The sequence below is a fragment of the Ascaphus truei genome, chromosome 8 (assembly GCF_040206685.1).
Source record: "Ascaphus truei isolate aAscTru1 chromosome 8, aAscTru1.hap1, whole genome shotgun sequence".
Classification (NCBI taxonomy): Eukaryota; Metazoa; Chordata; class Amphibia; order Anura; family Ascaphidae; genus Ascaphus; species Ascaphus truei.
This window is the reverse complement of record NC_134490.1, coordinates 102,504,804-102,532,576: the sequence shown is the minus strand read 5'-3', so window position 1 is coordinate 102,532,576 and position 27,773 is coordinate 102,504,804. Positions and strand designations below refer to the sequence as shown.

General features: G+C 42.0%; 1 protein-coding gene across 2 annotated transcripts in view; it reads left to right on the top strand.

Moving 5' to 3' along the window:
- Positions 1 to 27,773, top strand: part of JMJD1C (jumonji domain containing 1C) — a 1,023,975-nt gene that overhangs the window by 957,724 nt on the left and 38,478 nt on the right. For both annotated transcript variants that reach the window (XM_075612982.1, XM_075612983.1), the window contains 5 exons: positions 2,702 to 2,903; positions 12,127 to 12,341; positions 15,372 to 15,524; positions 18,929 to 19,018; positions 20,851 to 20,978. In XM_075612982.1, the coding sequence (XP_075469097.1) occupies positions 2,702 to 2,903; positions 12,127 to 12,341; positions 15,372 to 15,524; positions 18,929 to 19,018; positions 20,851 to 20,978 (788 nt within the window). The remainder of the gene's footprint in view (positions 1 to 2,701; positions 2,904 to 12,126; positions 12,342 to 15,371; positions 15,525 to 18,928; positions 19,019 to 20,850; positions 20,979 to 27,773) is intronic.

Genomic DNA, 27,773 nt, shown 5'->3' with positions numbered 1-27,773 from the left:
CACACACACACAATCCCCCCCCCACACACACACTCAATCCCCCCCCCACACACACAATCCCCCCCCCCCCACACACACACAATCCCCCCCACACACACACACAATCCCCCCCACACACACAATCTCCATCCCCCCCACACACACAATCCCCCCTCCACACACACACAATCCCCCCCCCCACACACACACTCAATCCCCCCCACACACACTCAATTCCCCCCCCCCCACACACACACACTCAATCCCCCCCCCCCCACACACACACACACACACAATCCCCCCCCACACACACACAATCCCCACACACTCAATCCACACACACACACACACACACACACACACACACACACACACACACACACACACACAATCCCCCCCCACACACACACACAATCCCCCCCCACACACAAACTCAACCCCCCCCCCCACACACACACACACACTCAATCCCCACACACACAATCCCCCCCAACACACACAATCCCCCCCACACACACAATCCCCCCAACACACACAATCCCCCCCACACACACACTCAATCCCCCCCACACACACACACTCAATCCCCCCACACACACACAATCCCCCCCCCCACACACACAATCCCCCACACACACACAATCTCCATCCCCCCCACACACACAATCCCCCCTCCACACACACACAATCCCCCCCTCCACACACACTCAATCCCCCGCCCCCCACACACACACACACACACAATCCCCCCCCCCCACACACACACACACAATCCCCACACACTCAATCCACACACACACACACACACACACACACACACACACACACACACACACACACACACACACACACACACACAATCCCCCCCACACACACACAATCCCCCCACACACACAAACTCAATCCCCCCCCACACACACACACACACACTCAATCCCCACACACACAATCCCCCCCCACACACACAATCCCCCCCACACACACACAATCCCCCCCCCACACACACACTCAATCCCCCCCACACACACACACTCAATCCCCCCCACACACACACACTCAATCCCCCCCCCCACACACACACACACCCTCAATCCCCCCCCCCCCACACACACACACAATCCCCCCCCCCCCCCACACACACACACACACACACAATCCACACACACTCAATCCACACACACACACACACACACACACACAATCCCCCCCCCCCACACACACACAATCCCCCCACACACACACTCAATCCCCCCCCCCACACACACACACACTCAATCCCCCCCCCACACACACACACACACCCTCAATCCCCCCCCCCCACACACAATCCCCCCCCCCCCACACACACACACAATCCCCACACACTCAATACACACACACACACACACACACACACAATCCCCCCCACACACACACAATCCCCCCACACACACACTCAATCCCCCCCCCCCCACACACACACACACACACTCAATCCCCCCCACACACACACAATCCCCCCCCACACACACACAATCCTCACACACACACACCCCCAATCCCCCCCCCCCACACACTCAATCTGTACATATCCCAGTTGGCGTCAGCATAGCACACTTGGTGCACACTTACCACAACTGTATATTCATACGACCATATCTCTATCGGACTGCAATATCCAGCAGCACATTGTTCGGTTCTACCAATCCTGTACACCAATAAAGTACTAATTTACTGTGGCACTACATAGGACAACTACTATCGTCCCTCACAACACTTACCTCTAGCCTATCGCTCCATATGAAGGTGGCTAGGGCCAGTGAGTTCACAAACACTGGACTTTACCACCCCAACTGACGCTCCTCTGGAGTACCTAACCCCAAGAGCCTGTTAAACACTTGTCATTATTTAATACTCGTTTTAAACCCCATTGTTTTAACTATATGTTTGAATAAAGAATAGTTTTTAATTTACTCACCATCTTACTTAGGAATAGAGTGCTGCATAGGGGTTCTGTGTGTCTTTAGTATAACTCTTTATCTGCCCCTAAAAGCACCATTCCAATCATTTAAAGCTGTAGCGGGGGTACCCAATCAGTATACAAGCCTTTTGGTATTCCAACTTTAAAGTAAAAGGATGCACGAAAATCAATAAATCATTGGTTTTTAAATGTAAAATTACCGCGTTGGAGATACCATTAGAAAGGCTGCAATAGATATTATAGCGATGCAACCAGAATCACTGATTTAACTGGCCGTCCAATAGAACGCTCCAACCAATGACATTGCAGCTTACCATTGGCCTGCAGAATCCGTGAGATCTCGGGGAGGGGGAGTCCCTCTAGCTAAAAATATTTAGCTCTCGAGTGCCCAACAACCTTCTGTGTGTGTGTGTGCTCATGTTTGTTTCATTGGACATTGATAATTATGGGCTATAGTGGGTGTGCAAGAGGGATTCATTTACATTCAATAGAAGGCAATAACCTGAATATCGCTTGTATGAACATTTATAATGTGCCAATATAGATGAAATAATGAGGGCACACTAAACTGTTTGCTTATCCAAAAAGCCTGTACCACCACTGGAAATATTAAATCTACCATATTTGTTTTTTAGTGTGGAATTGTGTTAATTGCAATCGGTGTCACAATAAACTTCACCTTGTGCATTATTAGCGCAGACACGTGCAAATGCTACATTTTATCAGCTCTATACTAACATACTTGTTGTGATGTTTTTACAGCTGGCATACCTCGTTCAGTATTAAAAGACTGGCGAAAAGTAAAGAAACTCAAACAGACCGGGGAATCCTTTCTGCAGGATGACTCTTGCGGTGAAATAGGGCCAAATCTACAGAAATGCCGGGAATGTCGACTCATTCGTACCAAAAAAGGGGATGAAACTACTCACTCTCCAGTGTTTTGCCGATTTTATTACTTCCGGAGGTAAATACAAAACCATCAAGTCTCAAGTAATCAGAATATCAATACATTTATCTGCCAGAAAGAGTTAAAAATAAAAAAAAGAATACACACAGCAAATTAAATAAACACAAGATATTATTTACATCTTTGTGAAAATGTAATTTGAATTTGAGATGGAAAATTGAGAACGATTAAGTGATTAAGTGACTTACAACCAGCGGCTGGCATTTTGTGTAACCTACAGAAACTAGATGTATTGACCCCACACTATGCAAGTAAATAAAAGCATGTCATTGAGCTGGGAAAGCAGACGGCTAAGGTTAGCCAGAATTTCATGTTGGCAACATACACTTCATATAAGAAAAATAACTTGATCTGTTACACAATGTATTTTTATACAAATTGGCATAGTCTGTAACTAGATAAAGAGAAATGCAGCGTTGTACAAAGGTGGTTGAAAGATTTAAGCTAATACCAAGATTATCTCTTAATCTTATGAGCAAATAATTTGTTGGCTCTAAATAATGAAGAAAGTTAAAGCAATTACTTGACCAGTCAAACAAGATGTTTTGTATTATGTTCATTTAGATCTATAAATCCACAATTTAGTTTTGCTGTTATTGTAACTAACATTTTCAATTATTTTTTTAATATCTATTAGCTCATGAAAATATGACAACAGTTCAGCGATTTTGTTGCAAAGCTGATTTTGACTGTTTAATGTATCACCGAGATACTCTATAGGATCTAACCATCAAGGACAGAACCCTCAGAACAGCACACACATACGGGAATATCAAGAGGCATCACATTTTCATTTACAAATAAAAGAAAATGGACCCCAAAAAATACAAACCCGTTAGACACACACACACACACACAAAAAAAAAAAAAAAAAAGGTGCAAATGCAGCCTGTCATAAAGCTAGGAAAAACACGTACTCCCCACTTCCAAATAATAGCCCCCAGATAGAACATATACACATATTATCCAAGAAGGATAGAAAGAATTCCTCTATATGCACTCTCTATCTTATGATGTGAAATACATATATATTTAATAAGGCTTTTAGATCAGTGAAAACTGTTAAAACCAAAAAATAATAAAATTTTATTGCATCAAGTAAATCAAGTGACTCAGTGAAAATTTTCACTGATCTAAAAGCCTTATTAAATATATATGTATTTCACATCATAAGATAGAGAGTGCATATAGAGGAATTCTTTCTATCCTTCTTGGATAATATGTGTATATGCTAGTATTCCGTCCTCATGCACCCTATTATTGATCCAAGAATATGATCCATGATTTATATTAGGATGAGCGGTTACAAATATTCAGTTTATTGTTGTTGCGGGACTCCAGATAGAACCGTCAGAATAAAGTCATGTGGGATTATGGAATCCTTCCTACTCGGCCAGTGGGCCAACAAATAAATAAGTGTGCATCTGTCACCTAATCAATCAAAGGCTCTAAACATCCCCAAACAATTAAATTGAATAAAACATGTCCCAGGAACTAATCCCACAGGCTGGAGGGATCCTGTTACAGCGGTGTTTCCATGACGATGCAGGTCACCACTCCTATACATCAGTCTCTCACGTTAGATCTGAGTTGGACAGAGCTGAACTCGCTATGACAGGCTCGACAAGCGTTTCACTATAGCTTCTTTTTCAGGCTGGTGCATAAAGTAAATGTAGGAGTTTTAGTCCACATACAGGGAGGTCGCAAATCTCAGACATGTACAGAAACAGGGTTACAAACATACAAGTATAGAGTATTGACATCACTCTGTATGATCTGAAATAAATAAATAATGATGGTGCAACGGGAACAAGAGATCGACCCCAAGACCCTCAAAAGTAACCACACAAAACCCAACTAGGTTCCCAGCACTCAACACAAACTGAGGAGTCACAAGTAAGGCAAAGTGCTAAATGTTTAAAAAGAGCCCGAAAGCTCAGTAGCTGTAATCCTTCACTACAGAGGTTACAGATTCCGGCGATTCGCATCAGAACTATGTGGTCCCTGCCTCACGTAAGGTTACCCCCTTTGGGGATCACCCTGTATTAAGGATTACAGCTGCTGAGCTTTCAGGCTCTCTGAACATTTAGCACTTTGCCTTATTCCTACCCCTCAGTTTGGAGCTATACCAATCAAACCTTTTTTCATTCATATAAAGGGAGGCCTTATTTGAGAGCATTAAGGGAAATGCCACAGACCTTTTTTGGTCTGTGTGAAAGGGCTGCCCCCCACCTCCCGAAACGTGCCCACCTTTTCATGTGCACTTTGTCCTCTCTCCCTTTCCTGTTTTGCCCCCTCTCCCTCCCTTGTCATTTTCCCTTGTTGTCCCTTGTATAATTCCCTTTGTGCTACATTTTATTTGTTGATTACACGTATTGTGTCCTTGATAGCGCATATATCTGTTTATTGCTTTCTTGTATATGCACGGTGCCTACACTGATCAATCACTACTCATTAGTTGACCGATCTTTATTCTAGTAAAATTCCTTTTTTGGCGTATCCATTGACCTTTGATTTGTTATGCACACTAGGCTGGGAGCCTAGTGGGATTTTTTTAGAGTTAACATATTCAACACAAAATAATCATAAAAACGTTGCAAAATTCTGTGCTCCATTCAGACCTGAGGGCAAGAGAGACGTGAGGGTTACAATCCATTTACGTTCTCTTGTAGGAGATGTATCTCTAAGCCCCATCACCCCTCGAATACCAAAGACTGACAACACGTTTACATCAGAGTATCCCCTTTGTTCGATGTGAGATGTATTGTTTAATGTCAAAGCTCCTCTGTCCCAAGAGTGTAGAAAACAATCTGTATTGAGTATATATCGTCAGACTGAACTCCCACATTTCTGAGCCAGTACTAATTTTGAGACTCATTCCCAATTATTTCAGTTGGTTGGTAATGACTGCACCAACAAGTCACCCATCTGTAGTGTCGCACACATACAATGTGATCTAACAGGAGCGATTGCTGTGTACAAGTGGCTGGATTAATACCTTTACAGGCCCTAAGCACGGGAAAGATTACGGTGCCCCCATATGTAATTTAAAATAAAAACAATACGAAACCGTCAAATAAAATTGTATTTTTCGAAATGACATAAAACTTACATGTAAGCCGTTTTTTTTGTTGTTTTTTTTTTTTTTTTTTTACCATTTCAATAAAAACTGCTTCATTTTTTATTTACTAACAATGTATACAGAATGCATAAATATTTGGCATAATTACCATTGCGTTTTTTTAAGTTGCTAATAAAACCGTGTAATACTTACATTTGCTTAGAAAATAGTTGCAGTATTGGGGGAAAAAATTAGACAAGTTTTGTACATACGAAATATTGAAATTTGAAACAAACAAATTAAATGAAATTCTTAGTATAGGGATTCTAACCTTTCTATGTCTCGCATCCCCCAAACCCCATACCGAAATGTGGGGGTTACGCCAAGCCATGCACTGGCCGTGTACTAGGGATGCAGAAACGAGTTATAGAGGACTAACATATAAAATGGCGTCGGTCCTGACCTCTAACGGGGAAAATGAGAATGGTATTAGAAACGGCAGATGTTGCAACTATTGTGACCTACAAACCAACACGTACACCTTTTCCAAATTTCGCGTTTAATATTCGTTTAAAAAATGCTCAATTTTTTTGCACGGTGGGCCAAAGTTGTCCACAAAGGGCCAATGTTGCCACAGTTTTCGGTGTATATATAATATATAAGAAAATAATAAATAAAGTATATATAATTAAAAAATATATATCAATAATTAAACATATATTTATTGCAACACATGGCAGCATCTGATTTCCTCGCGTTATTTCGATCTAGGTTAGTATACACCCCCTGGTTTAGGTGGGGAGAAGTTATAAAAGAGAACAGAAAAATGGGGAAAGTGTATGTTGTAGGGTGTAAGAAAATCCAACAACATTTTGATTTTTCCCATGGTGACTACTTTGAAGCTTTTATTTTTAATTAATTTTTTTGAAAATATCAAAAAAAAAAATTAAAAAATAATCTAATTTTTGTTGTGCCCTGAGCACGTGCTTAGTCTGCCTATTGCAGGGGTCTGCAACCTTTCAAGGAAGAAAATATTTTGAGAACCGCAACAAAAACGTGAATACACACAATATATATATATATATATATATATATATATATATATATATATATATATATATATATATATATATATATATATATATTGTACACACTAATACTGTATATTAATGTTCATATATACCTATGACCAGTGGTCGACAAATCACCAAAAAATCTACTCGCCACAGAAAAAAATCTACTCGCCACCTAGTACCAAACGTGTGCTGCTTGGGCCAATAGGAGCTCGCCACGATGTTATATCCACTCGCCCGGGGCGAGCAAATGTATAGGTTTGTCGAACACTGCCTATGACAAATGCACTTCAATCACTATCTCTCTTTTTAGTTGTCATTTCTCAACCCTTGGATAAAAAATACTAAATAAATTAAAATATCACTGAGCAGGCCCTTGCTTCAACTAGTGGTGCAGATGGTGGCGCTGTTAGTGAGGAGCAGGTAGGTAGCTGGGTGACAGAAGGGGACGCAGGAGCAATAGGGAGAGGCAGGTCGTTTCTGAGCTGATTCATGCCAATAGATTTGCCATGTTGAGTGAAGATATTGGGAATGTCCGGCAGAAATGGCAAGGCTGGGGGAGACTAATTCCTCTAGCAGCCAGGGGAATAGTTCCTCCAGCACAGTGGGGACTCAGGATGCTCAGGCACAAAGAAAGATTGTGGTGGTAGGGGACTCCATTATTAGGAAGGTTGATAGGGCAATCTGTTGCCAGGACCGCATGAACCGAACAGTTTGTTGTCTCCCGGGTGCTCGGGTTCGGCAATGACAAAGTTAGAGAAAGATGGAGGGTCCTAAAAAATGATTACAGGGATGTAGGCCAAAAGCTTAAGGCAAGGACCTCCAAGGTAGTATTTTCTGAAATACTACCAGTGCCATGCGCTACCGCAGGGAGACAGTCAGAGATCAGGGAGGTTAATGCATGGCTAAGAAAGTGCTGCAGGAAGGAGGGGTTTGGGTTTTTAGAGCACTGGGATTCCTTTTCTGAGAGGTGCCATCTATATTCTAGGGACGGATTGCACCTCAATGAAGAGGGATCTTCTGTGCTAGGGGGGGAGAATGCTAAAAAGGTTGGAGGAGATTTTAAGCTAGGAAGGAGGGGGGAGGGGAATGAAACAGATAATGAACTAAATGGAATAGAGTAGGATACAAGGTGGTATGGAGGTAGAATGGGGGCAAGTGCAAGTTTGACAAGCAGTGAGACACCCATAGTAAATACAGATAATACTAGAAAACTTCTAAAGACTAAACCAAGGGGGCGAAGAAAGGAAGGAGCAGATAAGATAATAGTACAGGCTGAAAATAAACTTAAATGCATGGTTGCTAATGCAAGAAGCCTGACAGATAAAATGGGGGAGCTTGAATTAAAAGCTGCAAGGGAGCAGTATGATATCATAGGCATTACTGAAACATGGTGGGATGAAACTCATGACTGGACAGTTAATTTAAAGGGGTATTCTCTTTTTCGGAAGGATCGAACAAATAGAAGGGGAGGTGGAGTAGGTTTATATGTTAAACCGGATCTAAAACCTATTATAAGGGAAGATGTGTATGAAGGGAATGATGAAAATGTAGACTGTGGATAGAAATTAGCAGTGGGGGTAAAAGTATAAAGAAAATGTTTGTGGGAATATGCTATAAATCACCAAATATCTGTGAGATTGAGGAAGCTAAAATACTTTTGCAAATGGAGAAGGCATCAAAACTGGGTCATGTTTGCATAAAGTTTTTTTTTTTTAATTATCCTGACATGGACTGGGGCAATGAGATTAGCATTACAACAAAAGGAAACAGGTTTTTGGGGGTGCTTAAAGACAATTATATGACCCAAATTATTGAGGAACCAACCAGGAGAGGGGCAATACTGGATTTAGTCATATCAAACAATGTAGAAGTAATAACAAATATTCAAGTCCGGGAACATTTAGGTAAGTGATCATAACATGGTCTCATTTGAAATAAATTATCAAAAAACAGATTACTTGGGTTCAACAAAGACCTTAAACTTTAGAAATTCAGATGTTAATAAACTGAGGTCTAATCTGTAAGTAATACACTGGGATGATGTTTTTGCAGGGAAAATGTAGAAGATAAATGGGCAATCTTTAAAACATTGTTAGAAAAGCACACTTATCAGTGGGTAATAAGTAATTAGTACTCTTGGGTAATAAGTACAAAAGAAATAAGTCAAAACCAATGTGTCTAAATAAACAGGTAGGTGAGGAAATGGACAAGAAGAGGAAGGCGTTTAGATTCTTTTAGTCAGAAGGGACGGAGACATCGTATCAGAATTATAAGGAATGTAACAAAAATTGCAAAAGGGCAATCAAATTAGCAAAAATGGATAATGAAAAAAGGATTACAATAGAAAGTAAGGTCAACCCTTAAATGTTCTTTAAGTACCTTAATAACAAAAAAATGAGAAAAGACAATATAGGACCCTTTTAGTGTGAGATGGGTAGGCAGATTATTGGAGATAAGGAAAAAACAGAGGTATTAAACAAATTCTTGGTCTCTGTGTTTACCAGGGAAGAATCAAGTTACATAGTTACATAGTAGATGAGGTTGAAAAAAGACGTAGGTCCATCGAGTTCAACCTATGCTAAATTTAGACAACAGATACTTTATCCTATATCTATACTTATTGATCCAGAGGAAGGCAAACAAAAAACCCCATTAAGGAGAAAAATTAATTCTTTCCTGACTCCAAGAATTGGCAATCGGATTAATCCCTGGATCAACATCCTTCCCATGTATACTTATTTGGTATATCCCTGTATACCTTTCCCATCTAAAAAGATGTCCAACCTTTTTTTGAACAAATCTATTGTAGACAGCAGGTTTAGCAATAGTGCCCAATGTCATGCAGTAGCTGCAAAGGCAAACAAGATCTTATCTTGCATCAAACGGGTAATGGGTGGACGGGGAAGTAAACATAATTATGCCCCTTTACTAAGCATTAGTAAGACCACACCTTGAATATAGAGTACAATTTTGGGCACCAATCCAAAGAAAAGACATGGAACTAGAGAGAGTGCAGAGAAGAGCCACCAACTTAATAAAGGGGATGGACATTCTAACTTATGAGGAGAGGCTAGCTAAATTAGATTTATTTACATTAGAAAAGAGGCGTCTTAGAGAGGATATGATAACTATATACAAATTTATTCGGGGACAATACAAGGAGCTTTCAAAAGAACTATTCATCCCACGGGAAGTACAAAGGACTCTGGGCCATCCCTTAAGGTTGGAGGAAAGGAGATTTCACCAGCAACAAAGGAAAGGGTTCTTTACAGTAAGGGCAGTTAGAATGTGGAATTCATTACCCATGGAGACTGTGATGGCAGATACAATAGATTTGTTCAAAAAAAGGTTGGACATCTTTTTAGATGGGAAAGGTATTCAGGGATATACCAAATAAGTATACATGGGAAGGATGTTGATCCAGGGATTAATCCGATTGCCAATTCTTGGAGTCAGGAAGGAATTAATTTTTCCCCTTGGATGATATGACTCTGGGGTTTTTTGTTTTTCCTTCCTCTGGATCAATAAGTATAGAAATAGGATAAAGTATCTGTTGTCTAAATTTAGTATCTGTTGTCTAAATTTAGCATAGGTTGAACTTGATGGACGTACGTCTTTTTTCAACCTCATCTACTATGTAACTATGTAAAATATGCTTGGTCCTGTGTATTTATTTACTCTCTCTCTTGCACCTCCCTCACTCTCACCCATTGCACTCTCACCCCCACTCAACCCCCCCTACCCACACAACTCCTCCCTTCCCCCATACTCCATTATGACCCAGACCACCCACATAATTATCCCCACTACCACTCCCCCACATAATTATCCAAAAAAATGATTCTCACAGAATTATCCCACATAAAATGACCCCCTTCCCCACTGCCACCCTTCTTAAAATTATTCCACATATAATGACCCCCAAAGAATTATCCCACATAAAATGACCCCCACAGAATTATCCCACATAAAATGATCCCAACTGAATTTGGCCACATAGAATGATCCCCACATAAAATAACCCCCAGAGAATTAGGCCACATAAAATGACCCCCCTTCCCCACTCCCACAATATAATCACAGACAAAATGATTCCCTCAACACATATACTTTCAGCAAGGTGGTGTTGTGGTCTGTCTGCACTGTCGGCGCGCGTAGCAAATGAGGTGCAGGCAGACTGACGCGGCACGCACTTAAGGAGCAGCAGCACACACTCCCTGCACGGCATGCACTTACATAGCTAAGGCGCAGAGCGCCGACAACTGTAGGGGACGGCATTTTGGCACAGTGGAGGAAGCACCTCCAGAAATGAGCAGCAAGGACCAGCCAAAAGAGCTGCATGCGGCTCGTTAGCTGCAGGTTGCTGTCCCCTGGCCTATTGGGTAATCCGACCCTGCTTTGCAGGTGCCCTGAGCTCATGCCTAGTCTGCCTATTGGGTAATCCTGCCCTGGGTGGCCGGCCTGCATCATCAAGAAAATATCTCTGCTTTGGAAGCCCTCTAGTCTCTTGGATAAAATAGTACCTGGGACATGTCTAATTCCATCAAATATTTTTGTGGTGATTGGATCTCTTGCTTGATTTCGTGACAGATATACACTAATGTAATTTTTTTCCTGGCTGATCGTGGAGGTATGGTTCCATATGCACCCATGACTTTATCTTGACTGTTCGATCTGGAGGTTCTTACTTCCAAGTTGGGACTGTATGTTTTTCCTAGTATTTTGACTGTACTAGTATGTTTGTTTAACTTTCTCTGTCTCTATACCTGGTTTGTATTTATGTATTTTATGATCTGTTTCTTGTATTTGTAAATGTAAATGTTACACCCTTTTTGACATTCCTGTATGTGTGTGCTGTTTTGGAGGTTTTGTCCTTGTTGGTTAGATTCATGTTTGTCTTCTAGCACTGTAGAAAGTTATTTATAATGATTTGTTGTGTGGGTGATTCTCACTCTTACATGTTATTTAGTGTGGAGCGGTCGGTGCCTTTTCTGTCTGTCTCTTGGTTTCGTACACTTCGGAGGATGTTTCTTACTCTGAAAATGTTACTGATTATTTTTTTCATTCATTTTTTTTTGTCTAGATTGTCTTTCAGTAAAAATGGAGTGGTTAGAATAGATGGGTTTTCATCTCCCGACCAGTATGATAATGAAGCACTGAGTTTGTGGACACATGAGAACTATGAGGATGATGAATTAGACCTTGAAACAATTAAATATGTCTTGGGTTACATAGGCGATAAATTCTGTCAGCTGGTGACGTCTGAGAAAGCTGCTTTGTCATGGGTAAAAAAAGATGGTAAGTAACCCAGTGATTTTAATGCTTTGTTGGAAAAGTGAGTTTACAGGTGCAGTCATTCAATGGCTTTGAAATAGATTAAAGCAAATAAAAATATCACTTGTGAGCACATTCACATGTCTCAGACAGGTATCTCTTAGCATACAATGCCATAAGTGCAGCTGGGGATTCTGGGAAATGACATACATATGAGCACACACTGTCACATTTTGAATCTTATCCATTTTTATCATGGACCCCGTATAAGCGTTTGCCTGTCGCATGATAGATTAAAAGCACGCATCTATAAAATGGCTTAATTACCATGTATACAAAAAAACAATTAGAACGTGCACTCACTAGTTTCCTATCAGTTTATTCCTTTGGTTCCCAAGTCCAGCACCCTCACTGAAGGGTACAAAACATCTGAACTGAATCTGTATAGACCAGCACCCAAACTTAATTGAAAATTTTTGCAACAGCATTCAAGGAGCCAGCAATTATTTTCAATTATGTTTGGGTGCTGGTCTATACAGATTCTTTTTATTACCATTTATAACATTTGCGTCAAAATCTGAGATGCATCGAAAATTACAACATCTGTGAATACGTCCTGTTACTACACTAAAGGTACATTGTATTTCAACACAAATGGAGTTGTAATATAGGTGGTGATGCATTCTTGTCATAAGGATATTTTCATTAAACTGCAATAGTGCCTATCGGGACACTATTGCACAAAAACTCCAATTGACTTTAATGGAAGTATCTGTGCGATAGTGCCCTGACCAGCACTATCGCATTTTAATTAATAACCCCCAACCTATCTTATTCACTTCAGCTCCGGTAAATGAAGTGTACAGTACAATCGCTCACCTCATTGGGAAAGGAATGCTCCTCCTCAGTAATGTTCTTGTGAATAAAATATCTCTGTGTGCATAGCTAGTGTCCACCAGACTTCACACTGTTAGTACCACTCTTAACTAATAAGAGATGGGGTAAATGTATGTTGAATATACATTATTGTATATTAAAGCTGCTGACCTGTCTGACATGCAAACGTACCCACAAGTGGTAATTGTATTTGCTGTAAACGTATAGTGGAGGGATTGTCACCTTATTTTTTACCCACCACATATTTTTCCGTGTCTGGTTATACTGTATACTGTCACACTTACAAACGTCACGTTGCATAGCCAGCAACCAACCTCACACTGAAGAGACCCCAACTGTCCAAATTGCTGTCTGTGAGTAGGTTTTCTAGCTCTGCACTTCTTCAACCCAGGCTGTGCTGAAAATCTGTGTAATATGGCAGGCATGCGCTTGTAGGGGTCCATGTTTAAATAGATGATGTAAAGAGTGACTCACTGTGTGCTCCTTTGCATGTCATTACCCAGAATCCTTGGCTGCAGTGGAAGCATTGTTTGCTAAGCGATAATGACAAAAGAAGGTTGCAGACCTCTCTAAGACATGAAAATGTACCCACAAGTAATAATTTTATTTACTATGTTGTATCCACCAATAAAAATAAGTATGCATATAAAGCAAAATATAAATATTGTGTATACACAGAATTATGTTCCCTGCACTCACAAATGATCAATGAGAAATGGAATAAGCCAAACCGATTATATCAGCAATAAGTACACAAACCCAAAGAGGTGTAAATAACATATAAGTGTGTAGTATATGTGACAAGGAGGAAGAAGGGGAATGGTAGGAAGGAAAAACAGAGTGAGGGAAAATCCTTGGGGGGTGGGGGGGGGGGTGGTGAAGTGCGCCAATACGGGGAAGGGGGTCAATGTTTTGGGGTGAAACCCCTTCAGGCCCGTTCGTAATGGGCAGAAAAAGTGTCCGATGGTACTTCCCTATAACCCTGTTAAAAATCTCCCTATGAAAGAGTGAACAGCCAGATGTAAACAATGAATAAATGAATAACATTCCAAGTGGAGAGAGTGCGATAAATCAGTACAGCACCTATAGTAGTGTTATACGGGATATGGGGCCCCTGAATACAGTTCAGTGAGGGTCTTTCTAGGCAATATGTTGAGCTCAAATATCCCAAATATGTGACACTACACTATCCCTGACAGGGACACTCAGACTCATTGAGTCTATAATGCAATCATAGAGAAAGTCCTGACAATGCCCAGGATACAGAGTCTAGAGAGATAATGCTAGAGTTCTCTACAGACCAGTTAGAGTCCACAGCAGTAAAAGGATGTGTCTCCAGGCTAAACGAAGTCCGTAAGTGGTGTGCCTCCTGCTCAGTCTGTCTGTAGGTGGTGATAGAAGTGCTCAGTATTGTGTGTTTCAGGGGTGCGCAAACTTTTCAGTCTGCGCCCCTCTGCTTGCTCTTCCCCCCCTCCCGCCCGCTCGTGTCCCCCACCCCCTTACCTTGTCTCCGGCGTCAAATGACGCTCAGGGTTATGCGACCACTTTGCCATATCAACGCGACATCACATGACCCCGCTGCATAATTTGACAATGCGTTGCCATGGCATCACGTCGCCCGAAGCCAAGGTAAGGGCATTTACAGAGGCCTTGCGCTGTGCCCCAGCATTTAATTGAAATGCCTTGGGGAAGAGAGCAGGGCCTCTGTAACAGCCGCACCCCCCTAGTGTATTTCCGAGGCCAACCATGCAATTTTATCTAAGAAGTGAATGCCCGTTATAATATTTTGCTTCCACCAATATTTACAACTGCTGACTCGCACTGTTATATCTTTTTTGTAACCCCCTTATAAGAGCATTAGAGAAGCGCGTCACGTGTCAAATGGCCGTCATATTCATTGGTAGTGTTAGAGATACGCACCACGCCATATGAACGTTTCATGCAAGAAAGAATTGATAGGTACTGTAGATTGGTGCTACCTAGATACATATACTCAGGGAAGGATACATACACTTAGGTACTAAAGAGGCCAGTGAAGGTTGTATTTGCAGCACATTCTATCAACCAATACCACAGAGAGCAAATGAACAGTTTCATAAAGAAGTATGCCCATGCTAAGCAAACTTTAATGTTTTGGTATAATATTCTGCATTTCAGCAAAAATTGCCTGGAAGAGAGCAGTCCGAGGTGTTCGTGAGATGTGTGATGCATGTGAAGCCACCTTGTTTAACATTCACTGGGTCTGCCAGAAATGTGGCTTTGTGGTCTGTCTAGATTGTTACAAGGCAAAGGAAAGAAAAAGTTCTAGAGGTTAGTTTTTATGAATCGGTCCATTCTGCACACTGTTGATCCTAGCTTCTTACATAAATGCTTAGTCAGCAGTCCTCTGCATGTTTTTCCCCCTATTTGGTGAATTACTATTTTTGTACTAGAGCTTCCCCGTTCAGAAAATCTAACTAAAAATTTCCCAACTATCTCTTATTATATTTTGCGGCTTAAAAGTAGCAAGTTATTAAATGTAACGCTGTCCTTGTTCACTGATACTTGATTTTTTTTAATGTTTATGTATGCTAAATGAATTTAAGGTTCACACTAACTCAACAGCAAATGGGTTACAACCGAGTGAATGCAGTGTAACACCTACCGTAACAATCTAATGCTTGTTTCTTAATGTTTTGAAGCTCTTATGCGCCCACATGTTTACTGTAACACAGATGCAAATATTGCAGAATATTGTGTGTGTTTGTGTATACACAAACACAAATAGATCATGCAAACAGATAACCAGAAAACCTGTACCAAAAGAAGGTGAGTAGGATATAGAAATGAAACTAGTGATGGTGCTTTGGGATAATAATGACTACCACCAAGAAGAAAGCATCCTAAACAGACCGCTGGTATGCAAAATGACAATCACTTTATTAAATACTGTCACTGAAAACCATTCAAAACGAATCGCTCATGAACTCAATAATAGTAAAGCACATTGTCTGATTGGAACGCATCATATTATGTCTCAAAGGGTTTCTGACGAATGAGGACTAATGACCTGTATAAGTTCTACCTAATGAGGAAACGGGTGGAGAGAGCAATCACGTTCATTCCCCCACATCTCCTGTACCGGCCGGTCAAAACATCATGGTGGAGCAAAACTACCATGTCAAACAAAATCAGTGTGACACAAAGCTCAAAATAATGAGGACTGAACATCTAAAATATATGATGCAAAGTGTATATCTAGTCCCGTATCAACCATAATAATCGGGTATGGGACATCCACAGTTCAATTAGAGCTAAGGCCACACAGATACTTGGCAAACTGGAGGCTCCGGATGTGTTCAAACTAGTGATGTAGCGAGTACCCAGAAATTGTCCGGTACCCGGTGCTTTTTCAGCTACCCGGAACTTACCCGGACCCGGCAGCAGGGGGCTGGGACCGGTGCCTGCCCCTCCCCAGCTGTCCGATAGTAACGCCGTATCCGGTCACATGGTTGCCCGGCTCCCACCGGCATCAGCAGTGCTGTGTTCCGCTGCTTCCACCGGCTAAACAAGGACTTCTGCTGTGGTCACCGCCACCAGGACGTCTGCTGCTGCTCTAAAGATGTCACTGCGGTCCTCTTCACCCTCCACAGCGGTCTTCCTCACCCTCCACAGCGGTCTTCCTCACCCTCCACAGCGGTCTTCCACACCCTCCACAGCGGTCTTCCTCACCCTCCACCATGGGCTGCACGTAAGCCAATTCTACCTAGCCGGGTCCCGGCCTGCATATGGGCCCATATACCTGGTACCCAGCAATCCTCAGGACTCGGTACAACACTAGTTGAAACGGGAAGAATTCTTCATAGTACTATTCGCATCATATATTTTATATGTTCAGTATTTCCGTTTTCAGTTTTGTCTCACGGCGATTTTGTCTTACAGTATATTGTAGTTCTGTTCCACCATGTTGTTTTGACCGACTGGTCGTGGAGGTGTGGGATAATCTTTGATTCTTCTCTCCACCTGTTTCCTCATTTGTCAGAACTTGTATATATTCAACATTAGTCAGAAACCTTTTGTGATATGATCTGTTCTAGTCAGACCATGCACTTTACTACTATTGAGGTCATGAGGGATACGTTTTTAATGTTTTTTTTAGTGACTATTTAATAAAGTGATTGTAATTGTGTATAACAGTTGAGATTCTTTCTACGTGATGGTAGATACACACACACACACACACACACCTCAAAAAGCAATTTTATTTTGTAATTGTTTTGTTTACAAGCATTTTGTAAATGATTCTTTTGCATGTTTTTGCCATTTCATTAATGTTTTACAGTGGTCAAAATGTTTGAAGTAGTGGCTAGTGCACCCAGTAATATTCTACCACTTGAACTCTGAGGCCTAGTACTTGTTGGGTTTCTATAATATATATGCATAGAAACAAAACGAGAGGCATTTAAACAAGTCCACTTTCATTCAAAAAAAGAAAGCATTATAAATATTTCTAGCAGCATGGTAACGTCAAACACTGCTGTGTAAATTACTCAGTGCCTGGACATTTTTGTGAAGAATGCATGAATTGGAAGAATATTGGTATCAATTTTTTTTTTTGGTCATGTTCTATAAATTACTTCCAGTTTGCTTTTGCCGAGATGAATGTATTTTAATCTAATTAAAATATAAACATCCACTAAGATAAAAAGAAATGCAGTTATTTAAAATAATGTCCTCAAGCTTAATGACTCTCCAATTCTGTATAAGAAAATGATATTGCAAAAATGACGTAAATAGCAGATGCTAAAGTTTAAATTAACTGTGGAAAATACTGTGATATAGTGAAGGCACAAGGATGATGTTACTTTGTAGATGACCTTGAAAAGATGTAAAAGTTTGAAGGAACACGCAAAGCAGCATTTCCTTGCATAAAATATATAGAAATACGTTTAACCGATACATTATTGTTTTTTAGGTGTGCTTTTCATAGGTGAGGTCACAGGTAGCTGTTCAAAAAACAACCTTTTGTAAAGAATGGTACAATCATGTTTGCTTCTTTAATAAACAAATTATCACTGCTAAAAACAACATTTTAGCTGCCTTATTTTCTTTGAGTCAATTACAAATTCTATTTTTTCCCAGGCGTCTTAATGGGGGATTGTTTGCCAATGAATTGTTTATCCTCCCCCTATCCATCCTTATTTGAAGACCGATAAGTAGAGGGGGGTGGGGAATTGGCCCATACCATCTTTTGAGTACAGTAAAATCACACAAAAGGGAGTAATTCTGTGATTTTGGTCAAAAGACATCAATCTCCTAGTTTTAACCTATTAATAATGCTGATCACTAGTACACTTTGCAGCAGTTGCCCGTTTAAGGATTGCTTCCTGTTAGTTTGTTACCAGAAACAATGAATTTATATGCTATTCTTTGAATATTAAATGCATTTCCTTTTTTTCTTTTCCCTTTGTCTCCAAGTACAGTTATCCATATAACCAAAATGTGTATGATCGAAATGTAGAAATTCACATAAGATTAGCACCCATTTGCCACCTTATTCTGGCCATTTCTCACATTTGGTTTGCAGATTTTCTCTTTTTATGTTTCCACTTTGCCTTCCCAATTGTGATTTAGAACAAGTAATTCTGAACCTGAGTATTATGAAATATTGTTTAGTGGCTTATTTTAGTACATTGTTCCGGAGGAAAACGACTTAATGTGTCATTTCCTTTCAGATAAAGAATTATATACTTGGGTGAAGTGTGTAAAGGGACAGCCTCATGATTACAAGCACTTGATGCCCACGCAGATTGTCCCAAGCTCTGGTAAGGCCATTGAACAAGGTAACATGATTTGACCTTTGACTTGTTTTATTGCTGAAGCCAAATAAGGTAGATTTTAAAGCAGCAGATTTACCATGATAACAATTGGTCTACAAAATAAAATATGAGGATTCCCTGCAGGTAATTGCTCATCTATTTAAAAATAAAACGGATTTATATCAAAGGTTCATATTCCTTTTTGAAATCACTATTATAAAATGTCGCTTTATTTGTTTTTATTATCCTGTATTTGTACGGCTCTAGAGTATTTTACTGCACATTGCAGTGGTGCTGTGAAAGGTCACAACAATAAAACATGTAGGAAATATTACACATTTAATGAAACACTGTTCTTTAAAAAAAAAAAACATTGAATCTGGTCATTTACAACGCTCTTTTTATTTTGTTAAATCTGAGTTGTCATTCAGGATATATAAGTGTTTGAAATATGAAGTGTCCGGTAGGTAAGAAGGGCGCTCTCCCTGAGCCCCGTGCAGTCTGAAGGTTACAGTAATAACCTCCAATCAGTGTTTTCTTCATCTCTAGATTGTAACACTAAGACAATAACAGCACGTACTGAGGGGCTTCTAAGGGGGCAGCAGCTGCTGTAACTAATGCTTACATAATAGGTAACACTGACCATACTTTTAGGAGCTTACACTTTTAAAAACAAAGTGGAAAGTGCAATGCAGTGGTGGCGGTGCAGTCTGTGCCACTGCACCGAGCCCAGCGGTTAGAGGCCCCGCACTCTTCCCCACAACAAAGTGATTGCTGGGGGAGAGCGCGGGACCTCTGTAACTGTCTTACCTTCTCCTTCGCGATGTCTTCCTGTGTCCCTCAACATGGCACGCAACATCAAATGGAGTCACGTTGCCATGAAAACGGGACATCATATGGCGTCACACTGACAACGGGACACCCTGTGGCGCCGCGTGTCTATGACAGGGATGTCACATGACGTCCCATTATCATGGCAACACAATGTCATTTGTCATTGCGATGCCATGATGAGGTACACTGAAGGAAGACATAGCGAAGGAGAAGATGAGAGGCCCTGCACCAGTTCCCTGCACCGAGCCCCACAATGTTACCAGCCGGCCCTTTTCCAATGTATAGTAATGACAACAGCTGTTTGTTTTCTGTTGTACAGATTGTTTTACTAGTCACTTACAGCAAATCCTCCTTAAAATGCAAGTAAAAGTCTGCAGGGCATTATCAAAGCAAAGATGTAGGGGAGTGGGGCTCAACTGCTGTAATTATGAGACAATGATTTAAAGCAGCAAAACATGAAGCATCATATATGTTTTTTTTTTTTTTTTTAAATAAATCCGTTCTGTCGTATTGTATAATACTGTCTATAAAACATTTTTTAACTCCTAATGCCATTTGTTAATGAATTTTGTTAATGTACTGATCATCCTTTGGTTGCTGCAGCAACCATTTAGAAAGTCATATCCACTTTCTCTTTTGAAACAGGCTCTGACACACTTTTTTTTAGATTTGCCCTTTGGCAACAAAGTATCACAAAGATCTCTTGCTGTGTTCCAAACCCCAGACTGTCTATTACTCTGAAAGCTTTAACAATAATGTGTTACACTTAGTAATATAATGTTACATATTAGCTGCAGCATTTCACAGACTACGGCCATTTCGTTAGGCACACAATCAGGATTTTTACAGGTTTAGAACAGGCGCACCAAACGATTGCCAGCTTCGGTAAGAATGTAGAATTATACACTGTCACATGCTTTATATATAAAAATAAGGGAAAAGGAGGAGGTGGGGGGAGATGGTTACATATGTATAAATATCTGATTGGCTCCTTGTTATTGCAGTTCTGACAGATCTCCTCGAGGCAATGCATCATCTCAGAGACACATTTGGGATTAAATCACACTGTCATTGTGCCAACAAGCAAAGCTCACCGGCTGGCAAGTTCCCTGCAATGAATGGGGTATCACAGGTCAGACTGCTTTTTCCTGTAATTCTTTTCTTAATAAATATAGTAGGCTGCAGCCCGTAATTGTTTAATATAAAATGTAAAATAATATTTTATTAGCAGTGGACGGAATTGTGAATTAGAATAACTGAAGCAAAGCATTGCGCAAGGTCAGGAGCTGAAAAAACCGAAGGGTTATTTTGTTAATTTACTTATGTGACTTAAGTGCTTCTTAAATATTGCTTTTGGCTGGAAGCTTGAACATTGCTTGTCCTCCTCCTGTGTAGAAGATTGTATTTGCTCTGTGCTCTGCTTGGTGTACAATATTAGGATACGTTAGAGCTCAGAATCTTATTTCTACGTGTAGGTTTCTCATGTATTTGTGCATAATTTTTTGATACCTCGTAAGCTTCAGGTACATTTCTACAGTAGAACGGATTCCTTCCAAAGCATGAGTGATAGGGAGCAGTTCCTCTCTGCAATCAGTCTGGAAGTGATGTGGGGGCATCAATACATCGGATTAGCATTTGTATAGATGTTTTTTTCCCCTTCTAGTTTCTGTGGATTTTTAGCCACTTTTACCACTTGATGGCATTTGTGCGTGCTCTTATCCAGAATTAATTTTGCCTACAGATATGCCCTGCACCACATTCAGATTGCTTGCTGGGAAAAATAGGTGTGTGTGTGTGTGTGTGTGTGTGTGTGTGTGTGTGTGTGTGTGTGTGTGTGTGTGTGTGTGTGTGTGTGTGTGTGTGTGTGTGTGTGTGTGTGTGTGTGTGTGTGTGTGTGTGTGTGTGTGTGTGTGTGTGTGTCTCCGATACCTGCTTCATTTTGCATAGCTAGTATAACCAACACCACACCACACTGAAGAGACCCATTAAGGTCGAAACAGTCTGTCTGTGGGTGGGTTTAGTGGCTATGCATCTTAACCCTGGCTGTGCTCAAAACTGTGACCATGCAGCAAGCTTAAGCCTATAGGGGAACCATGTTGAATGGTTTTGAAGCAAAAGGTGTGCTCGTTTGCATGTCATTTCCCAGAATCCCTTGCTGCAGTGGGGGTGCTGGGTGATAATGGTGGGGTTGCAGACCTGAAAGGTAGAATTCTTTGCCCTCAATGAGAAAAGTTATGTTTGGCGAAAACCAAATCTGCGTTTGAACAGAAGAACCTCATCACAACTGTCAAGCATGGTGGTGGGAGTGTGATGGTTTGCTGCCTCAGGACCTGGACAGCTTGCCATCATTGACACAACCATGAATTTTACATTGTATCAGAAGATTCTAGAGGAGAATGTCAGGCATCCGTCTGTTAGCTGTAGCTTTAGCGTAAGTGGATCATGCAGCAAGAAGATGATCCTAAACATACAAGCAGATCTACAAAGGAATGGCTGCAGAAGAAGAAATTTCGCATTTTAGAATGGCCTAGTCAAAGTCCATATCTAAACCCCATCGAAATGTCATGGCAGGACCTGAAGTGAGCTATCCATGCAAGGAAGCCCTCAAATGTCACAGAATTGAAGCAGTTCTGTAAGATGGAATGGGTCAAAATTCTTCAAACCCGATGTGAGAGACTGACCAGCAGTTACAGGAAACGCTTAGTTGAAGTTATTGCTGCTCAAGGAGGTGCCCCCAGGCACTGAATCTAAAGGGTCACATACTTTTTCACACATGGATATTGAATGTTTAATAATTTGTGGATAAATAAATATTGAAAAAGTATCCTTTTTTTGTAATTTGTTTGACCAGGTTATCTTTATTATTAGGACTTGAATGAAGATCTAATAACATTCTACATTTGAAATATGTGAAAATCCTAAGTGGTTCACAAACTGTTTCTCCAAACTGTTTCTTGAAACTATATATATACACACACGCACACACGCAGGAGAAACAGTTTGTGAACCACTTAGGATTTTCACATATATATATATATATATATATATATATATATATATATATATATGAGAGACACAAAAGAGAGCCTGCAACAGACCTAAAAATAACACATGCTAAAACCAGTATAATAAAGTGTGTGTAATGGAACACTACTGGCGATGCTGGGGATAAGAATAATATGAAAACCAACACAGAAAAGAGAATCCACAAAAGTAGCACTCTAGCATACGAATATAGTATCAGATAACAAAATGTATTCATCACATACAAACATAAAAAGATACAAAGGAACAGTGGTGTTCAATGAGCTGTGATAATGCCGAAACCTCCTAAAAAAATGGATGTAAAGCTGAAATGAGCTATGAATACAAATGCCACAAATATTAAGGGGGAGACAGTAGCTGAACCCTGGTATGTGGATACAATAAGTGCTAATACACAAATGGAATGGAGTGTAATGGTAACTGTTCCAATGAATACTAAAGTGTGGAAACACTTAGACCGGCCGGTCAATGGTCACCAAGTATAACCTCATGTAAAGGATGGTAGTGAACCATTAACAATGTGACGCCACAATTGAAGTATGCAGGTTGATTAAGCACACACAGATGCATGAGAAGTGGCAAACAACAAACGGCAAAGCCAAAGAAAGTGCAAAAAAGTACTTGGCACAAGTCCATTAATGTGAATAGCAAGTGTCCACAGCCAAAGGAGTACTCGTGGGTTCAGGAAGATGTAACCGCAACTGCCACAATGCGCATGCTCCTGGGATAGTACGGGCACGAAAAATGGTATGCAGCAAGGAGAACATCTTGGGACACCACCGAATCCAGGACAAACAGACAAGCCCCGACGTGCATGTTTCGCCACCTGCTTCGTCCGGGGGCTCAACGTATGTACTGATGACGGCTGTATTAATAGTCGCATGTACTGTGACGTATGGAGTGATCAGTGAAGTGAATCAGCTGGAGATGGTAGTAGTGATAGGCTGACTCCATAGACCCTCCTTCATTGGAGGAATCGGCAGAGAAAGCCAGGAATAGGCTGCCTAAACACAAGAGATAGTAAATGATAATAAGAAAAAACACATGCACACAGGAAACAAATGTATTGGGAAACAGGTTATAGACATGATAAAGTTGAAACTAACAGTTCAAGCCGCAAATAGGGTAAAATACATTGCAAAAGGCATATACATAACGTTATATGTATATGCAGATGGATAAATAAGTAAAAGTGCGGAAGAGAGAGACAGACAACTTTTATATATGTGTGTATGTATATGGACTGCAGTGTGTGTTGGTTGTGATTGCGTGTGTGTGTATGCCGTGCCTGTTGGTTGTTTGTCTGTGTGGGTGTTGTGATTGAGTGTTGTGTGTGTTGGTTGTGATTATGTGAGTGTTGGTTGTGTGTGTTGTGACTGTGTGTGTGTGTGTTGCTTGTGTGTGTGGGTGTTGTGATTGAATGCATCGGTGCACAAACTGAGGGGGGGCGCCCCGGGCGCAAGATTATTTAGGCGGGGCGGGTGCGTCAAAACCTGGGTGCGCAGGCCAAAAAATATGTGCGCGCGCGGGCCGCCAAACAGAATAGTGCAGGTGGGGCCACGTGATTTGGAGGTACGGGGGAGGAGCACGCCCCAGTGCTGTGATGTCAAACGCCCCTCCCTCCGGTGTCTGCCCTACAATAGTGCTGTGTTCCTGCTCTCCTCCGCTGGCAACCTGCTTCGCTGCGATCCTCTGCAAGTGAAAGGGTCGTCTGCCCCTATATCACTCATACTATGAATGTACAGAAATAATGAAAAAAAGTGTAAACACTTCCCCACTCGTGCTTGCAAAATTATGCAGGACACACTGTGCTCATGCTTGGAGAGTTGGTGATGTCACCGCCCTCAGCGGCAGCGTGGACGCAGCCTAATTTTGCAAGAGCGAGCTGTTGAAGTATGTAAGTATTTAGGCTGCGCCCGAGAACAAATGCATTGTCGCCGCCGCCGCGTGCGCTTATAGTAAGCGTGACGTGGTGACGCGATTTTTTGAAGCCAGCAATATTTGATTTTTTAGGGGCTGTCGCCTCATGTGACAGCCCCTGAACCAATCAATGACCTGGTCGCCCACGCCGCCGCCGCAAAGCAAAATACAACTTTCGCTAGCGGCGACGGGTGACGTCGCGGGCACTATATGCGCGGCCTTAGACATATTTGTATTTACATTGTATACCGTTTAATAAAGGTTTTTTTTTCATGTTATTTTGATTACTTCAGGCAGGGGGGGCCCGAGAAATTTCATGGATAAAAAGGGAGGCTCGGCATAAAAAGTTTGCTCACCCCTGGCCTACATCATAGTTGTGTTGTGCTAATGAATTTTTTTTTAGAGAAGAAGGCACATGGGTGTAGGTTAGACAATGGTGATCCTCTCTGTGGCAGGATGGCGCCGGCTCCGATGTCTGACACGTCTACTTCCAATGTGAACGGTTGTCTAGGATTGGGGTGGATCAGTATAGGTGCAGAGATAAATGCTTTCTTTAAAGTGTTGAAGGATTGGATAGCTGCAGGTGGCCTGGATACAACGTCAGCTCCTTTCTTGATGAGAGCAGTGATGGGCGCGACAATGGAAGAAAACTTGTGGATGAACCTTCTATAATAATTGGCAAATCCTAGGACTCTCTGCCTTTGAGAGATGTGGGGAGCGGCCAGTCCACGACGGCTTTCAGCTTGGAGGGGTCCATGGAAAACCCAGAATCTGATATGATGTATCCTAGAAAGGCAGTGGATGTTTGGTGAAAGCTGGACTTTTCCAGTTTGGCATAGAGGTGGTGCTGACGAAGGCGTAGAAGTACCTGTTTGACTTGGTCAATGTGTTCTGGGGTCGTCTTGGAAAAAATTCAAATGTCGTCCAGGTAAACGATAACGAATCTGTTCAGCAGGTCTCTAAATATTTTGTTAACAAAGTCTTGGAAGACTGCTGGGGCATTGCACAGGCTGAATGGCATAACCAGGTATTCGTAGTGGCCATCTCTTGTGTTGAACGCCGTTTTCCACTCGTCGCCCTGACGAATCCTTACCAAGTTGTAGGCCCCAAGGAGGTCCAATTTGGTGAATATAGTGGATCCCTGGAGTCGGTCGAACAACTCTGATATCAATGGTAGTGGGTAGCGTTTTTTAATGGTGATCTTGTTTAGTCCTCGGTAGTCGATGCAGGGTCTTAGGGTGCCATCCTTTTTTTTTGACAAAAAAAATACCTGCCCCCGCCGGTGATGAGGACTTTCTGATGAACCCTTTTTGGAGATTATCCTGGATGTATTCGGACATGGCTTTGGTTTCTGGAAGGGAGAGAGGGTAAGTGTGCACTCTGGGCAGGGTTGAACCGGGCAGGAGGTCTATGGGACAGTCGAAAGGTCGATGGGGCGGCAATACCTCTGACCTGGCTTTGTCGAATACGTCTCTGAATTCGTTGTATTCGTCTGGTAAAGGTTCTAGTGGCTCTTCTGGTGTCTTCATGCTGCAGATTTTCTCAGGGGAAACTGAAGACGTTGTGGAACATTGTTGGTTCCAAGAGATGGGTCTTTGTTTGGTCTAATTGATGAGTGGGCTGTGGCATTGGAGCCATGGAAAGCCCAGAATGATTTCGGCAGACGTGGAGTGGATCACGTCTAGGGTGGTATTCTCTCTGTGGGTCTGTTCGCACACCAGGGAGAGATCCACGGTCTGTAGGATGATGAAGGTCAATGGCCTCCAATCCCACCGGGGTTTTATTTTCTTCCAATGGGATGTTGTTTCTTATGGCGAATTCCTGGTCTATGAAGTTTCCTCCGGAACCAGAGTCTATGAAGGCGGATGCATTCACCGCCACGCCTGGGGTTTGAAGGGATACTGGAATCAGGATTCTACTGGGCAGGGAGTCTTGGTGATGGAGGAGTTAGAGAGTGTTCCCACGGGAGCTCCTCTGGGTCTCAGTGGAGTGTCGGCATTCCTCGACTTGAGTGGTGTAGTGGGGGGCTAGGTGACCTGTGTTGCCACAGTATAGGCACAGGCCGAAGGTTCGGCGATGTTGCTTCTCAGATAGGGAGAGTTTGTTACCACCCAACTGCATGGGTTCTGGAGCTTCGGTCGTAAGTGTTTCTGGAACGAAGGAGTGAAACAGTAAAGTCCTGGCGGTTTCGTGAACGCTCGGATTTCCTCTCCTGAAAGCGCTGGTCCACCCGGATGCAGACTGCGATGAGCTCCTCCAGGTCCGTTGGGCGCTCCTGAGCGGCGAGCTCGTCTTTTAGGGGTTCCGAGAGTCCTTGCCAGAAGGCGGAAGAGAGAGCCTCACCGTTCCATCTTGTCTCTGAGGTGATTGTTCGGAATTCCAAGGCGTATCTTGCCACCGGACAATTTCCCTGGGAAACATGAAAAAGTGAAGATGCTGCAGTAATTTAACGCCCTGGTGTGTCGAAGACATGTCTGAATTCTTTTGTGAATTGCCCAATGTCTTGAGTAAGATCTCTCCTCTGCTCCCAGATAGGAGAGGCCTACGCCAATGCATCCCCTGTGAGCAAGGAGATAATGTATGCCACTCTTGATCTCAGAGTATGGAACCGGGTGGGTGTCATCTCAAATTGTATGAAACATTGGTTAAGAGAACCGCGACATTCTGGCGGGTCTCCGGAGTACCGGTTGGGCGTGGGGAGTCTTGGTTCCGACAGTGGGAGGTTAGACAGTGGTGTGGGTGGATTAGAGAAAGTGGAGGTGTTGCAGTGCTGTATTTGTATGGTAGGGGTCTGGAGGTCTCTCTCTAGAGTCTATGCACTGGTCAGACTGTTCAAGATATGTCTCAAGTTTAGAGAAAATGGCGGCATGAGATGCCACCACATCTCCCACCTCAGCGCGGTCTATGATTGTGGGGCTGAGCATACTGTCACGCTGTGCTCACCACAAACAAGACGATAGAC